The sequence below is a fragment of the Anabrus simplex genome, chromosome 8 (assembly GCF_040414725.1).
Source record: "Anabrus simplex isolate iqAnaSimp1 chromosome 8, ASM4041472v1, whole genome shotgun sequence".
NCBI classification, from domain to species: domain Eukaryota; kingdom Metazoa; phylum Arthropoda; class Insecta; order Orthoptera; family Tettigoniidae; genus Anabrus; species Anabrus simplex.
The window spans coordinates 210,532,187-210,549,495 of NC_090272.1; the positions used below are offsets into that span (position 1 = coordinate 210,532,187).

The 17,309-nt window shown below is 42.3% G+C and overlaps 1 protein-coding gene across 1 annotated transcript in view; it reads left to right on the plus strand.

The window, feature by feature from the left end:
- dsf (dissatisfaction) overlaps positions 1-14,452 on the plus strand; it is a 200,075-nt gene extending 185,623 nt beyond the window's left edge. Inside the window, exons 7-9 of the mRNA XM_068229097.1 lie at positions 709-864; positions 5,882-5,963; positions 14,202-14,452. Of these exons, the coding sequence (XP_068085198.1) occupies positions 709-864; positions 5,882-5,963; positions 14,202-14,452 (489 nt within the window). The remainder of the gene's footprint in view (positions 1-708; positions 865-5,881; positions 5,964-14,201) is intronic.
- Positions 14,453-17,309: the final 2,857 nt, after the last annotated feature.

Below are 17,309 nucleotides of genomic sequence, written 5' to 3' on the forward strand. Positions count from 1 at the left end.
ACTAATCTATAGATGCTTTTCTTTCTAAATATTGTAAACATGCTCTAAATAGTTCAGAATCATTAATATGATCATCATCATCATCATCTGTTTACCCTCCAGGTTCGGTTTTTCCCTCGGACTTAGCCAGGGATCCCACCTCTACCGCCTCAAGGGCAGTGTCCTGGAGCTTCAGACTCTTGGTCGGGGGATACAACTGGGGAGTATGACCAGTAACTCGCCCAGGCGGCCTCACCTGCTATGCTGAACAGGGGCCTTGTGGAGGGATGGGAAGATTGGAAGGGATAGGCAAGGAAGAGGGAAGGAAGCGGCCGTGGCCTTAAGTTAGGTATCATCCCGGCATTCGCCTGGAGGAGAAGTGGGAAACCACGGAAAACCACTTCCAGGATGGCTGAGGTGGGAATCGAACCCACCTCTACTCAGTTGACCTCCCGAGGCTGAGTGGACCCCGTTCCAGCCCTCGTACCACTTTTCAAATTTCGTGGCAGAGCCGGGAATCGAACCCGGGCCTCGGGGGTGGCAGCTAATCACGCTAACCACTACACCACAGAGGCGGACCCAGAATCATTAATATTTAAAATTAAAATGTAGGCTACGTCTTATTTTGAATTTGTTCGTATTTTCCTAATTCGGCATAATTTTCTTCATATTGTAGACTACCTCTATCTCTGTACATGGCCTATCTTACATAACTGGCGTGTTTTGCAGCTCCTTCTTCTTCAAGAATCTTGGAAGGAGCTGTTCTTGCTGCACCTGGCGCAGTGGTCTATCCCTTGGGATCTGTCTGCGCTATTCGGCTGCAGCAAAGCTCGGGACAGACTTCCACAAGACGACCACACCAACAACGAGATCAAGACCATACAGGTAAGATTTTCTAACCAGCCGAGAACATAAGCTGCTCAAGTAATTCGCAATATTAACTAAACTCTGTTAACTGAATCTGTGAAGTCGCACATGACGTCATTCAGGACAAAGCGCAGCCTGGCCACGCATGCTTCCATTATTCCAGGGCCTCTCAAACGCCCAAAATCTCACGCATGTAAACTGCGGCACAGAGTTCCTGCCCGACTCGGCTCAGACCAACGCTTCGTCTTTGGGCTACTCGGCTAAGCTCGGCTCAACTCGGCTCGGATTTGGAGCGCTACGGAGCAAGTGAGGAAGAGGGAGACAGGCGTGGGGAAATAGAGAGACAGCACTGTTGCTCCAAATCGAGGAGTGGGGGTCTGCACTCTGGTCAACCAAGCGAAGTCGTCTTTTGCACCGTGCACAGTGCATGCACCCTGAGAGGCCCTGCTTTATTCCCTTGCAGCCTGTCAGCGTCAATGGGATGCTCCCTCCCCCGCTCTTCGTGTTAGCTTGAGAAGAAGGCTTGTTATCGCGCTGCAACTTCACAGATTCTGTGAACGGAGTAGAGATAATACATGGTCTCTCATATAAACTCAGATCGATAGCACGGTGTCTCAGCCGAACTTATATCGCGTGCGGCCGCCCTGCTTTAAGCGTATAGACAATCTTATATGAAATATTACCTTATAGAAGATGATGTTGGAAGTGTCTTTCTTCCTGGGTTATACAGGCATTGTATCTGGTAACCACATTCTGGCTGACTCGAGTGAGTTCTCCCACTGTAATGTTTCTGATTTCATTCCTAATGTTTCTTTCAGTTCCTCCAATGTGTGAGGATTTTTTTAGATGCACATTTTCTTTCAGTCTATCCCACAAGTAAAAATTACACACTGTTAGATCTGGATAACGAGGGGGGAAATAGACCAACACTGATCACTGTGTCTGCAAACACTCCCGAGATTGTAAGAAGGGAATTTTCTGTTGTATGAGCAAGGGCTGAATCTTGTTGCAAACCCCCTCGCGAATTTTCTTCTTCCGTTAAGTAATGAAAAAACGGCGTCAAAATGTCATCTTGGTACCTCTCTGCTTATCAATTATTGATCTTCCTCTAACAGCAGACAAAACACCAATCTTCCTGTACTAATGAGGGACTTCATAAACACCATTAGGGTTTTCTGCACACCAATTACGAGTTATGACTGTTTATACGACCATTAAAATAAAACCAGAACTTTTACGTACGAAAATACGGTGTTGCAATGATAACTGTCTTACTATGTCAACAGCTGAGATTCAGCCCGGCGACTGATGCTTGCCAGGTCGAACACGTGCAGGCTGCTTGTAAGGTCGAGAACTATGCGCGCACCTCCCATACTGCAGCTGCCGTAGCCCAGAGTACAAACACCATGCGTTCGGTCTGGGTTTATGTGGAATATCCTGTACATTCACGATTAAACATTCCGGTACAAAATGGGAAACAACAGAAAGTCATCTTCAAGGCTGCCAACAGCGGGGTTCGAAAGTTTATATCTTCTTCATCATCCTCCTCCCAGCGTCCAGCCTGCCTGTCACTTTCTGTATCGGCCCGGCTCTTGTCTCTATTCCCTGAACTGGAGGAATCGGAGTGGGTGGCTCAGGTGGTGGAGCTTAAGTTCACAGGTTCGATTCCGTCTCAATCCTATGGTATTTGAAGGTGTTCAAATATGCCAGTCTCATGTCGGCACGTTGAACATCTGCGGGATAAAACTACGGCACCTCGGGGTCTGGTAGTGGTCATGATTGCTGTTTTAAGAGGAAATTCAGAGAGAAAAATTAAAGGGTTCCGACACTTCGAAAAATGAAGGTATCGGCTAAAGGAAGACAAGGGCCACGAAGGGCATGAAAATGAAAGACTCCCTAGGCCTCGCAACCGTCGGGGTCGAAAAAGAATAAGAGTGACCAAGGGAGTTCGGATAGGATAGATAAAAGGAAGGAGCCTGGCACAAGTAAGTGAAAACACTGCCAGGACTCGACTCAGGGCCCCGCAGTCGCCAACCCACGCTCCCAAGTTGAGAGTCACCGGAGCCCTTTATAGTCGCCTCGGCGCCTGAGAACTGAAACATCTTTATAGATTTTTTTTTTTTTTTTTTTTTTTTTTTTTACACGTTGCTTTACGTCGCGCCGACATATATAGGTCTTATGGGGACGATGACAAAGGAAAGGGCTAGGAATGGTAAGGAAGTGGCCGTGGCCTTAATTAAGGTTGGCCTACAGCCCTAGCATTTAAATGGTGTGAAAATGGGAAACCGTGGAAAGCCGTCTTCAAGGCTGCCGACAGTGGGGTTCGAACCTTTATATCTAGCTTCTTTCGCCTAAACATTAATAACGCATTTGACCACAGAGCACACAATTAACAGAACGTAATTATATTATTCCGATAGGGGGCTGCTGGCTTCCCACCCGAAAGGCTGAGATTACAATCCCGATAGATCCTGGGCTGATGAGATTTTAATTTTAAAAAATCAAAAATCTCAACAACAAAAAGGGCAACTGGCCTTGAACCCCCGGCCAAAACAAAAGTATGTCACTGTGGCTCAAGCGAACCCACAAATAACTGGGCGAAGCTGAAGTGAGTTCAAGCCCGCCAGGTGGTCGTGAGCGTTAAGGCATCAAGTCTAAACGGTCTGACCCCGTGGTTCGAGTCGCGCTGGTCAAAATATATTTCACCCTCAGAATGTTGGCCGGTAGGGCAGGAGAGAGGTGGTGTGCAATTTACAGTCACTTGATTGCGTGCCAACCCTCTCCTCAGTGTTCATATGGAGTGAGGGCGTATGACGCTGTTGATGATTTTTCGTCGGATGGAGACGTTAAGCGTTGGACAGACAGGAGTAGGCTACGTGCCGGCACCGTGTTTCTTCCTCTACACGTCATTCATTTCATCTCGCTTACTCCTCTGACGAGGTTGACGTCAGTAAGGGCATCTGGTCATAAGAAAAACTCGCTACAAAGATTAAGTTCACTTCATACCCCATCCCCTATAAGAACGGGATAAGCGTTGGACAACAACAAAAGAAACTCTGTTATTCTGATGAAGCCGACAGCCTACATATTGATAGTCTGTGACCCAAAGAGTTTGAGTAGAAAAATAAAACTACATTTCCGAGCTGAAAGTTTTGTTCTCTGCTTAGGTTACAGCCATTAAGAGATAAGAATTTCATATTGTTCCGTACTGAAATGAGTTCACTAATAAGTTAAAAGAAAGTATAAAATGGTTCAACCTTTCAATACTATTAAAATAAGAGATCTAAGTTAACATTCCTATTTAATTCAAACTGGTACCGGTTTCGACCAGTATTTTTGGTCATCATCAGCCGATCACAAAGAAGTGTAAAACAATACACAAATAAATAAATTGCGAAGTATAAAGAATTCTGTAGGTTGCTGATAGTGAAGCACTAAAATCTTTACGGGGTAATGTGCATTGAAATATAGTCAATCGCAAATAAGATGCACGGGTAAAAATATGAAGTTTAGATGATACTGTCAGATGCAGTTTATCAAGCACTATAACACAATGTTATGAAAAAAGTCTAAAATCAAAATACGTACTTATCAGCTGCAGTTTCTAAGGCACTGTATAGGCTAATATTAAGGATCAGCACTGCGTGTCAATCATGAAGAAGTCATGGATCAAGAACGTTAGTAAGACATAAGCGTTAGAGAGCACTGTATGGGAAGAAGTCCAGAATCAAATACGTATCCAAATAGAGTACTGAGCAAATTCTTAAAGAGTTCAGCAAATTCTTGAAGATTTCAATTGCAGTTTATGAGACACTGTATAATTTTAGGGAATAGCACTGCCCGTTGATAGATCGAAAAATCATGAAGAAGTCGCCGATGAAATACGCAAATGTACTACGGAGTAAGTTCCTGAGGAATAGATCGGCACTGTGCTTCTAAAAGTCTCTTAAATTAGATGGGTTAAGAGAGCACTGTGTGTGAAGAAGTCCAGAATCAGACACATATCTAACTGCAGCACGGAGTAAATTCTTTAAGAGTTCAGCTGCAGTTCATGAGGCATTGTATAATTTTAGGAATTAGCACTGCTTGTCGACAGATCCAAAAATTATGAAGAAAGTTGCCAATCAAATATATAAATGGTTAAAATTACATACCCTTCCGGGATTCGAACCCGCGACCCCTGTGACCAAACGCCAGCACGCTAACCATTTACCCACGGAGCCGGACAGTAATGTGATGTCTAAATATGAAGAGGAGAGTGTTGGGACAAACACAAACAACCAGTCCCCAAGCCCGAAGAATTAATCACATGCGATTAAAATCCCCGAATCGAACCCGGGACCCTCTGAACCGAAGACCTCAAGGCTGACCATTCAGTCAACGAGTCGGACACTGATTGAGCTGAATTGTACCGAAATGGTCATGTGAAAAAATTACAAAAATCACTATTTTTGTATTCAATTATGTTACAAGCACAAATAGTGGTCTGACTGTGATGTCCAATGTGGAACATTGTCAAAAAATCACTATTTTTGTATTAAATTATGCTACAAGTAGCTACAAATAATGGTCTGACTAGGGTATGTCTATTGCAAAGTAAATCGAACCATTCAGTACACTGCTTAAATTGTAATTTTTGTTTCATCCAGTAAATTAAAAAATTAAAAACCAGAGTGAACCAAGTCCATTTAATTGTTTTACAAAATGAAATTTTCTCCAGGGTTAATAACTTGTCATTTCAATTGTATGACAAAATTTAAGTCAGGCAATACTCTCGCTATTTAAACACGTATGTAAAACCAATTTAAATTTTCCGGAATTAATTATGAGCCAGAAACTTTAGGACTCTGAACTATTCCAAACGGACTTGGTTCTCTTTGGTTGTGAGTCCCTTATACAATTTTGTAGCTAAGAAGTCAAAATAACGATTGAGCTCTAGATTCCCTCTAGATACATTCTGGAGCTCTTGTTATAATACTATAAATATTCTATGTCTAATTTTAATAAAGTTCTGTGGTTCTTTGCTGTGTTGTAGGAAATAATGAGCAGATTTCGACAGTTGTCCCCAGATGGCAGTGAGTGTGGCTGTATGAAAGCTGTCATTCTCTTCACGCCTGGTAAGTTCACTCTCTGCTGACCTGCGCCGAATTAATGAAGGACGGCTGTCTAGGCTATATAGGTGTAAGGACATGGTTTCAATTTCCCGTCAGGAAATCGGAAAATTTACAAACTAGGTTTCCACTTCTCGAGAGGTACACTGATTTTTCATAAAACATGAGTACCAGGATAAAATCCGGGGGCAAATGTAGCCGGGTATGTAGCTAATCACTATATACTATCATTTAATTACAATTCGTTTTACATCGCACCGACACAGATAGGTCTTATGGGGACGATGGGATAGGAGTGGCAAGGAAGCGAATGTGGCCTTATTTAAGGTACAGCCCCAGCATTCGCTTGGTGTGAAATTAGGAAACCACGGAAAACCATCTTCAGGGCTGCCGACAGTGAGGTTCGAAACTTCCATATCATTTAGTGCCAAGGCAAAGGAAGGTAATGGGAAGAGCACATAAAAAAAAAAAGAAATTAGTTGGATCTCAACGAGGGATCCCAACTCTACCGCCTCAAGGGCAGTGTCCTGGAGCGTTAGACACTGGGTCGGGGGATGCAACTGGGCAGGATGACCAGTACCTCGCCCAGGTGTCCTTACCTGCTATGCTGAACAGGGGCCTTATGGCGGGAGGATGGGAAGATTGGAATGTATAGAGAAGTAAGAGGAAAGGAAGCGGCTGTGGCCTTAAGTTAAGTACCATCCCGGCATTTACCTGGAGGAGAAGTGGAAAACCACTGAAAACAACTTTGAAGATGGCTGAGATGGAAATCGAAAACCCTCCCTCCCTACTCAGTTGACCTCCCGAGCCTGAGTGAACCCCGTTCCAGTCCTCGGACCACTTTTCAAATTTCGTAACAGAGCCGGGGATCGAACCCGGGCCTTCGGAGGTGGCAGCTTATCACACTAACCACTATACCACAGAGGCGGACTCGATTACAGTTATTTGAGAAATATTTTACTCAATTACGATTGCGGATTACTTTTTCAAACTGTAATCAATAACATTCCTATTACTTTACGAACGTTATTCTTAAAGAAATAACTGATCTTTCTCGCTTGGGGCTGGTATGATACAAAAGTTCGCAAGGAAAAGGAATACATTACTTCATTTTGTGTGTGGATTGTTTTTAGCATAGACGCATTCAGTGGTTTTCGTCACTTGGTGAGACTAAACATAATATCTTAAAATTTTCCAAATGATACTTTTCCAGCGTTTTTATTTTAGTTACACTCAACTCTCGATTTACCGTAATCGGATCAACCGCGTTGCGGCTTAACCGCGATATCAAAAACACTAGAAAAGCAAAATGTTAGGAGTTACAGTAATACAGAATTACAAAGGATCGGAATGATATTGCCAGGATGATGCTCTCATCACCGAAAAACTTAGCCTATCTAGGAAACTTGAGAAGCACAATAAAGAAAAAGTGTTTCTCGATACAAAAGCAGAAAAATATGACATTATTTTCAGATACAGGTAATCTGAACATTTTTCTCTGCCGTGTTACTCGTAGTGCCAAAGAAAAGTGCTGTTTATTTTTCCATTTATTAATTATTGTGCTAAGTGCTACTTTTACTGCGACGTATTGGGTCAATTAATAAAAAAGAATACAGTAGTATCATTTATTATCATTTTAACTGTACTTTCTTTTTTTTTTTTTTTTTTTTTTTGCTATTTTGCTTAACGTCGCACCGACACAGATAGGCCTATGTCTTATGGCGACGATGGGATAGGAAAGGTCTGGGAAGTGGAAGGAAGCGGCCGTGGCCTTAATTAAGGTACAGCCCCGGCATTTGCCTGGGGTGAAAATGGGAAACCACGGAAAACCATCTTCAGAGCTGCCGACAGTGGGGTTCGAACCCACTATCTCCCGATTACTGGATACTGGCCGCACTTTCAGTATGCCTGTTCTATTTTTTAACTTTTTTGCGGATTAACCGAGATTTTACTTATCCGGGGAGCCTTAACCCTAAATTATCCCGGTTAATCAAGAGTTGAGTGTAATGACTTTCAACGTTTCAGATGATTTTTCCATTTACTTTGCAAATAAATTAAATTGTTCTTAAAACTTTTTATCACTGTTCCTTGACGTCTTAAGGGTGAAGTACGTTTTTGCATTTATTGAAGAGACGCCATACAGGGGCACTTGAAGGCAAACCTGTGTTTAATTTGAAGAACATCGTTAGAATGTCTCTGAAAGCGCTGGAGAGATAAGAAAGTGCCTCATCCAGAACTGATGCAGCTACTGATTTTGCTGTAGTAGAAAAAGTTATCTTAATAATATTTTTTTCCCCCTTTCTGCTTCCGTGTGAGGTATATCAATTACTAGAATGAAATGATTATAATTTTATTTCAAAAAGTAACCATTATAAGTCAATATTACTAAAACTATAATTGTTACAAGTAATTCTATCACCTTTTTTTTCATTTATTCCCAACTCTGGTTACGGACTTGGGAAACCTTTACCTTTCACACCTCCAAGGGCCTTCATATCCAGTACGCAGATTGCTTAAATTTGCTTTTTATGCGCGGCTGCTATTATTATTGTTGTTGTTACGGAGGTACCGTGGTTTGCAGAGGTGTACGAAGGTGCGGTCATGAATGGGTGGGCAGAGAAAAGATCAAAGTATAATTAAAACTCTAAAATTCGACATTTTATTTCTTTCCTTGATTTTTTATGTATGCCTTTTCAGATTTTAAATTTTGTTAAACAAGTTTTTTTTTTGGCTACTTTCTTTACGTCGCACCGACACAGACAGGTCTTATGGGACGGGGAAAGGCTAGGAGTGGGAAGGAAGCGGCCGTGGCCTTAATTAAGGTACAGCCCCAGCATTTGCCTGGTGTGAAAATGGGAAACCACGGAAAACCATCTTCAGGGCTGCCGACAGTGGGGTTCGAACCTACTATCTCCCGAATACTGGATACTGGCCGCACTTAAGCGACTGCAGCTATCGAGCTCGGTGTGTTAAACAAGTAACGCATAATAGTCGGAAATACATAATGCGAGCTCACGGCTCTAGAAACTTTTTTTAAAAAATCAGGTACAGTAAGTAGATGAGTTGGGTAGCTCAAACGTTACACTATTATCAAGAGCACTACCACTCCAATCAATTACAAGTCAGGAGACTGGGCTCAAAAATTTACAACATTGGAAAAGAACGTCTTAACCCCACATAAACCTAGGAAACTACTCTCCAAAATGTACAAGCTTACAGCCTTTTAAGTGGTAGAGTGTCGGCCTCCGGATCCCAAGAGAAAGGGTTCAAACCCGCCAGAGGTAGTCGGATTTTTGAAGGGCGGAAAAAAAGTCCATACGACACTCCATGTCGTAGGATGTCGGCATGTAAAAGTTCTCTTGTGACACATTTGGTGTTTATCCGACAAAATTAATTAAATCTCAGTCATAGACGCCCTAGAGAGTTTCGGTTTCCTCGGTCTTGCCATCTTGTAGGCCTAGAGTAAAACAGAACGTCGAAACTGACGAGCAGACAGCTAGATGGCGTGAAATTGAAATGGCACGGTAGCTGTGGCCATACGATTATTATTATTATTATTATTATTATTATTATTATTATTATTAGGTTAACAACAACCCGTTTCCACTGTCTTATTCGCTCGACAGTCTAAGTTACATTTGAATAGTTAAACATCAACAGAGGCAATAAGTGCCCATTCTACCTGGCCTTAGTGAAGAAAAAAAGGTTAAAGTTAATGGCCTAAAATCAAAATGTTAGGAGACGAACATTTGCACTACTTTGAAATACACTTGAAAACTAAATAAAACCCTATGTGGGCTTATGGCTCGAAGTTACAGAGGCTAAGCCTATACTACGGAGGTGACTAAATGATGAGAAAGTTTGAAATTACAAAGAAGTGATAAATTTTAAAGTTTACGAAACCATAGTCACCTCAAGACCAAGTTGAAGGGGAATACAAGAGGGTTCAACTCTTTATTGCCTAAGTTAGACGAAGGTCTTAGACTGCTTGAAAATTTACTTAGAAAAGATAATGTTAAGATTTACATTAAGAAAGAATGTTTGAAACATTCCCCTCGAGTTAGCTTTCTGAGACTATTACGTGATTAAAAGATGTCTACCATTACCTTGAGCTGGAGGGCCTTCTGGAGATGGGCGAGGCGTGTCCCCTGCCTCCTCTAAGAACACACTCTATTGCTGGACTGGAGCGATCGAAAAACAACACGGCCCAAAAGGTCCCAGCTTTTATAGCGGAGAGGAAGGTTCCAGAATTCTCTGGGCCGAAGCCCTGGATACACCCACAAATACCATTGGATAATGAAATAAATATCAAAATTTGCTGATTGGTTGACCATTTAGAAGAAGGAAGGGATAGCAATGCTAATAACCTAAGAACACAAAAAAGAATTTACAACACTTCAATGCGGAAAACCTCAAAATTACAAATTTATTAGAAAATTAATTGTTCGTCTTCCCACAAGGGGGAACACCTAAATCGACAGTAGAGACATCTGTCGATAAACTTTCAAACTTCTTCCGAAATGGATTTCACCGTTCATACTATAAATGGCCTTCTAAAAGGCTCTTAGCCGGGCTGAGTGGCTCAGACGGTTAAGGCGCTGACCTTCTAACCCCAACTTGGCAGGTTCGATCCTGGCTCAGTCCGGTGGTATTTGAAGGTGTTCAAATACGACAGCCCCGTGTCGGTAGATTTACTGGCAAGTAAAAGAACTGCGGGACTAAATCCCAGCACCTCGGCGTCTCCGAAGACCTTAAAAAGTAGTTAATGGGACGTAAAGCAAATAACATTATTATTATTATTATTATTATTATTATTATTATTATTATTATTATTATTATTATTATTATTATTATTATTATTATTATTATTATTATTAAAAGGCTCTTAGTTTGAATGTGCGGAGTGGGTGTACCTCCGGTATAGATACCGGGCGAGTTGGCCGTGCGCGTAGAGGCCGCTTCCTTCCAACTCCTAGGCCTTTCCTCTCCCATCGTCGCCATAAGACCTAGGCCTATCTGTGTCGGTGCAACGTAAAGCCCCTAGCAAAAAAAAAATCCGGTATAGATCTCCAACCCCGAAAGTTCTTCCACCGTTGATGCAGGTTTGAAATTTCTTACATTTTAGAAATTTTGAAAATTATAGATCGAAATTTAAAAAAATATTGATGGAAGGTTCGTTCACCAGCTATTTTGGGAAAAAAATTCTTGGAGTGTTTAAGAAGTTGTAGAAGTCTGGTAAGTAATGTACAAGTTTGACAGCAAGAGCGACCGCCACTGCCGATGCCAGGGTGGGGTTCCTCGGACCCCCAAGTACCCTCAGATATGTCTCTCCCGCTACCTTGATGGTGATGGTGATGGTCGCCGCGGACCAAATATTGAAGTTGTGCTCAATGATGGAGTAGGCGGTTCTAGAACCGCATCGCAGCCCTTGCCACTAATGATGGTGCTCAAGTTTGCCGTAGTGAAGGAGACTAGACCAGAGCGAAGTGGGACCTTACCCCGCGCCGGCTCCTCTTGTCAGTTCTTGTGACACGGCCCCAGATAATATTAGGGCACTGTAACAATAATTTCCTGGGCAATAGTGACTGTCTTTTATGGAGAGGGCTAGTTGTAGTTTTTGGGTTGGTGGTGCAGTAAAGACGGACGGCATCGAAGACTCAGGTTTAGAGGCAGCGACAAGGTAATGGTATACAGGAAAAGAAAAAATCTCACTGAAGGGAAGGTTTGTACAAAAGAATGCCTTAAATAGTTTTACAGAGTTAACACGGCATAAGGCCTCCTCTTTCAACTTGCATACGAAAATTTAAGATTCAAAGCTGCTAAGGAAAGAAATATATTTAGGGTACGTCCAAGATGCACGCTGGTTTTCTGAGTCACACAGTCGGCGCCGAGTCGGCATTAAGTATATCCTTTGTTGCTAAGCGGGACTTTGCCATAATGCACCTGCGCGCAGGAAGCCTGCGCACTGGTAGCCTGACTCAGATGTTTACCGGAATGATTAGTTCATTCTGGTTTCAGACAACCTGCCGCGCAGGCTGTTGATTTTCGTGTTGAGTGTGTTTGACATTTTGTTAACGTTGGATATCGAGAATTTGATTTCAAAAGTTCAACTTAATTCTCCGATATGGAATAAGCGAATTAAAGATCATTCCAATAGGAACATCGTCGATGGCTGTTGGAGAAAGATTTCTATAGAAATGAAGACTGATGATATTCGAAAAATCTGTTTTCGTCGGCAAGTAACTGTGGAAAAAGGTGTTTGTATTCCCAGTAAATAGATCTTAATTCATTATTTAGATGTATATCACTTCTCATTCGTTTTAACTTGGTTGTAACATTGCCACTTAGCAGCAATAGAGCTGCAGTCTGTTCTCTTGTTAGTTCCATGCTACACTGATCAGTTGTATCTCAGATATTTTCTTTTGTGGCAGCTCTGTCTACTCTGACAACCAGCTTTCATAACGGCCACATCCTACCTGCCGCTCGGAGTCAGTCAGCGCCGACTGTCTGACTCAGAAAACCAGCGTGCATCTTGGACGTACCCTTAACATCAGCAATGCAATGACTTGGTGGCGTATCCTGAAAACCAAATATATGATACAGGTTTTACTTTGGACAGATGAATCCTAAAAATTCGTTCGGTGCCTGGATTCCTCACCTAAAGGGTGACCGGTGTTAAGAAATAATGCACGGTCCGTGAAATCTGGGGGCAAGATTGCCTGCAGGAACAAAATTGTTCACCAAGCTTTCAAGTTACCTTTGGCCTTCCTCCACAGGTCCCTGATATTATCGGGAAATATTGTCTCTGGCAAAATATCATAGATTGACCTTAGATTAGACAACGACGTGTTAGGAAGGAACTTAAACATGAGAGATACAGGTGCAAACTTGTGTGACTCGTGAACAGCGGAGTTGAACGCGAAAGATAACCATTGCAGTGAAGTATCCCACCTAGAATGGTTTTCATGATGAAAGGCGATCAAAGCAGATCGAAGATTACAGTTAACCTGCCCAGCAAGAGATGGTTGAGGGTAATAAGCAGATGTTATGACATGTGAGTTGGATAAATCAAAACAGAATTTGCGGAATAAATTAAATGTGAATGCCTTGGCATTATCAGAGACTGTGTATTGACAAGGACCAAAAGAAGCGAAAATAGTATTAAGGCAAGAAATGGTAGACTGAGCGGTGTCAAGTTTAGTCGGAAATAGCCATGAAAACCAAGTGAAACCATCTACACACATAAGAATGAATTTGTTCCCGTTCCCCTTCAATTGAGGGAAGGGTCCGACGTAATCTATGTATAAGAGCTCCATAGTGCGAGATGCTTGACGAGATGACCCTAGCTTAGTGTATAATTTGGGCTTACTAAGCAAGCAAGATTTACAGGCTTTAACCACTTCCCTGATTTCGCCGTCCCTGCTCTTCCAGATGAACATTTCTCTAATTTCTTCTCTAGTTTTGAATATGCCTACATGTCCCCCCTAATGGGGTCCCATGATAATACTTCAAGATCATGGGCACAAGAACAGCTGAAACTATAACTTTCATCCTTTGATCATGCCTCGAAAGGCAACACAGAACCCCATTCCTCAGATGCATCCGAAACCCCATCCCTAAATGCCGATAAAGGATTTCTCGAAGAACTGGAGAAAAAGGAGCGCAGAATAATTAGGGCAATCATGGAATCCAATTACAAGATTAGCATCCACCAAAGAAGAGCCAATAATGAAGTCTATAACAAAATAGAGAAAATTACAGACACGATCATTACCTCAAACGAATTGACGGACACAGGTTGACCAAACAGATCTTTCACTTATTTGGACAGAGGGACGCAAGCAGGCCCACTCATCAAGAATGAGGGAATTTCTGAGCTCAAAAGAAAGCAAAGTTCACTGCCAATGTAACAAGACTTAACGTAGACCTCGATGGTTCCTGCGAATAAATAAATTAATTCAGCCATAAATTTTCCCTATAATTTTCACATTATGTGATCAGGTACTCAAGTAAGAAGAAACTTCCTAAATTCTCAAAAATAATCCACAATGTTTGTCACTCCTGTCCTACACCTTACTCTCTTTCTCTCAATGTGCGTGGAGAAACTCCTCACATTTCCCTCAAAATTACCCGCAAATATTATCCTTTGTTTTCATAAGTACTCAAATTCGCAATTTCACTAGATTGATTAACTTTTTACAATGTGCATCAGGGTGGCTGAAATATCTTTCATTATTATTTCAGAGACTGCGGGGTTGTGCGATGTTCAGCCCGTAGAGATGCTACAGGACCAAGCGCAGTGCATTCTGGGAGACTATGTTCGCAGCAGGTATCCCAGACAGCCCACCCGGTTTGGTCGTCTTCTTCTCCTCCTTCCGAGTTTGCGAGCAGTGCGACAGTCCACCGTGGAGCTTTTGTTCTTCAAAGAAACGATTGGAGAAATCCCCATCCAGCGGCTACTGGGTGATATGTACCACATGGAGAAGTACACGTAGACTGTCTCATCAAACTGCTGACTTAGTGTGGTGAAACAATATACGATTATTTTCAATGTGTTTGACACATGAACGCGAATTTTTTTAATTTCCCTGAGAAAGATAGAAAATTAACTTCATAATACTAAATACGTCATAGTAAATTCCTCCAGCTAGTCACAATTACTCTCGAATCTGTGTTGTTTTCATTTTGGGCGTGGGTTAAAAAATCTTTAAATGCGTTAAGATCATGTGATTTTGTCAAATTAAATTTACAGACTTCCATCGTTGGATTTTGAATCTCAGCCGTTAGAGTGAAAAGAAGCTAGCAGCTACGTCAATGGGCTATCAAGAATTCCCTAACCCTGCTTTATGAACACAGATGAAAAAGAGGTAGCCTCCAAGACGGACGATTCACAGCTGTATAGAACCGTTCTATTATAGCCCCTGAACGTGATAACAGGAGTGGTATGAATAAAACTAGCAGGCCTATGTATTATACGCACACTTTTTTGTTCTGGATTGAGGAATAAGGAGGGAGTACTGCCGGTTCCGGTAATACTGCCAACTGAATGGAAATGAAATCTGAAGTGAATAGATAATATGATCGATCGATATGAATTTTCTAAATCTTTATTATCCTAAGCCAACAAATATGTCACACACACACATTATGTAACATTATATAACAATTCTCGATGCGAATCTTGTTCCTAGCATGAATTATATAGTTTGGCTTTGCTGTGTAAACAACAACAGTACGAGTACGAAAAGTGTACGCCAGATGTCGCACAGCGATGCATAAACGATTCTTAGTTTGTGTTTCAAAGGTTGCCAATACGAATCTCGAAGATTACCGAGGTCGACCGATTCAGTACTTGTGTGTCCATCTATCACTAAAAGGTGCGCGTACAATATATACTCCCTGGCATGTAAACCTATACACTAAGGGTACAATCTTACTCTTCCCCCCCCCCCTTCCCCCCTGCCGTGTTCATTTTCCTATGCTACGGTGTAAAGGAATATGAACCTTAAATACATCATAATCTAGGAGTGGGTAAATATGTCATGCAAACAGACAGGGACATTATTTTATGTATTTGGGGGATTCTCATTCGCCCGGTCGCCTGCGCTGCGAGCCTGTCTCCCGCTAAGCACTTTGCCGTGATGCGCCTTTCGGCTTCGCCTTTGCAGTCTGATGAGAGCTTTATCAGCATAAAGTTCAGTTTACAGTAGTCAAGTTCTCACGTGTTTAGTGCTCAGTATGTTGTTCCAATGCCATTTTCATTACGTAAGCGTTGATAAAGTACAGGAAATCTTATGAGAAAGCACTCTACAAGGTGTTTCTATACTCCCATTGCAGACTTCAAGCTCTTGCAGTGGGGACCAAGACGGTTACGTTTAGCATAGGAACTTGTGTCCGGAAACGTACCCTCTTCCCGCAACCGGTAAAAATCCACCACGGCATACGTTAAAATCTCCCGCATTTTCGACGCCACTGACTATACTAGACTTAACTAAAGTTGGCGTCTGACAGGTAAAGTTGGAGGGAGGAGCACTCCACGTGCCATTTCACGATGTTGCCACATTCCAGCATTCCTTTCTACATACTCTTACCCCTCCCTTCCGGCTCACTTGTTCCCTCCTTCATTCTGACCGCTGTGATCTGTTGTAGACTACCTGGCCAGGCGGTGTCGTCCTATTTGCGATCACTCTTATACAAACAATCAGGTTCTTATCAGTGACAGTGACAGGTTTGGCAACTCCCAGCAAGACACAACAGTAAAAGGTTCTGGTCACTTATAAATAACAGAAGAGACAATAAACGAATACCGGAAGTAGTAACCTGGGACCAGTCTGTAGCCATTGGAGCAGATAGATCTGAATTATTTAATGAATATTTTACCTCTAATTTTGTTAAACCTGTGCAATATGTTGAGTTTCCTAAATGTAAACCTGTTACTTCCCATAGCATCAGTAATATTTCTACCACTGAATCTGAAGTGTACTCCCTACTTTCGTCTTTGTCAGAAAATAAACCCACTGGTCCTGATGGTCTCAGTCCTATCTTCCTTAGGAACACAGCAGTAAGTCTTTCATACCCTATTAGTGTGATATTCAATCGGTGCTTCTCAGTCGGCTACTTTCCGAGCTCCTGGAAACTTGCGTATATCACACCAGTTCTTAAAGGTGGACAGAGGTCGGATATTGCAAATTATCGCCCGGTCTCTATATTACCTGCTTTATCAATCATTTGTGAAAGGATCATCCATCAGCATTTGCTTGCGTTTACAAATCCCTATATATCCCCTCAGCAGCATGGTTTCCTTCCTGGAAGCTCCTGCGTAACTAACTTGGCTATCCTCCTCCATCATGCCACGTCTGCCATCCACGCGGGCTCTCAACTTGATGTATGCTATATCGACATCGCGAAGGCCTTTGATACCGTGGATCACACCCTTCTTGTGCACAAACTTTCTGAACGGTTTAACGTGCATGGGAGACTCCTAGCTCTAATTAATAGCTTTCTGAGCGAAAGACTACAGCGCGTTGTTCTTGATGGATGCAGTTCTTCTCTCACCACCACCCTCTCTGGTGTCCCGCAGGGTAGTGTCCTTGGTCCACTTCTTTTTGCCCTGTTTATTGATGACCTTATCGATACTGTTTCCCACCATTCATGTGAAATACTGCTCTTTGCTGATGATTGTAAAATCTTCAAGCAGATCGATTCTCCTACAGACACGATCCAATTGCGAAATGCACTTGATTCACTATCAGGTTGGTGTACTACATGGCGTCTTAAACCTCATCCCTCCAAGTGTTCCACCATTTCGTTCACACTTCGTAAATCCCCCGTTCTACAACAATATCTCCTACT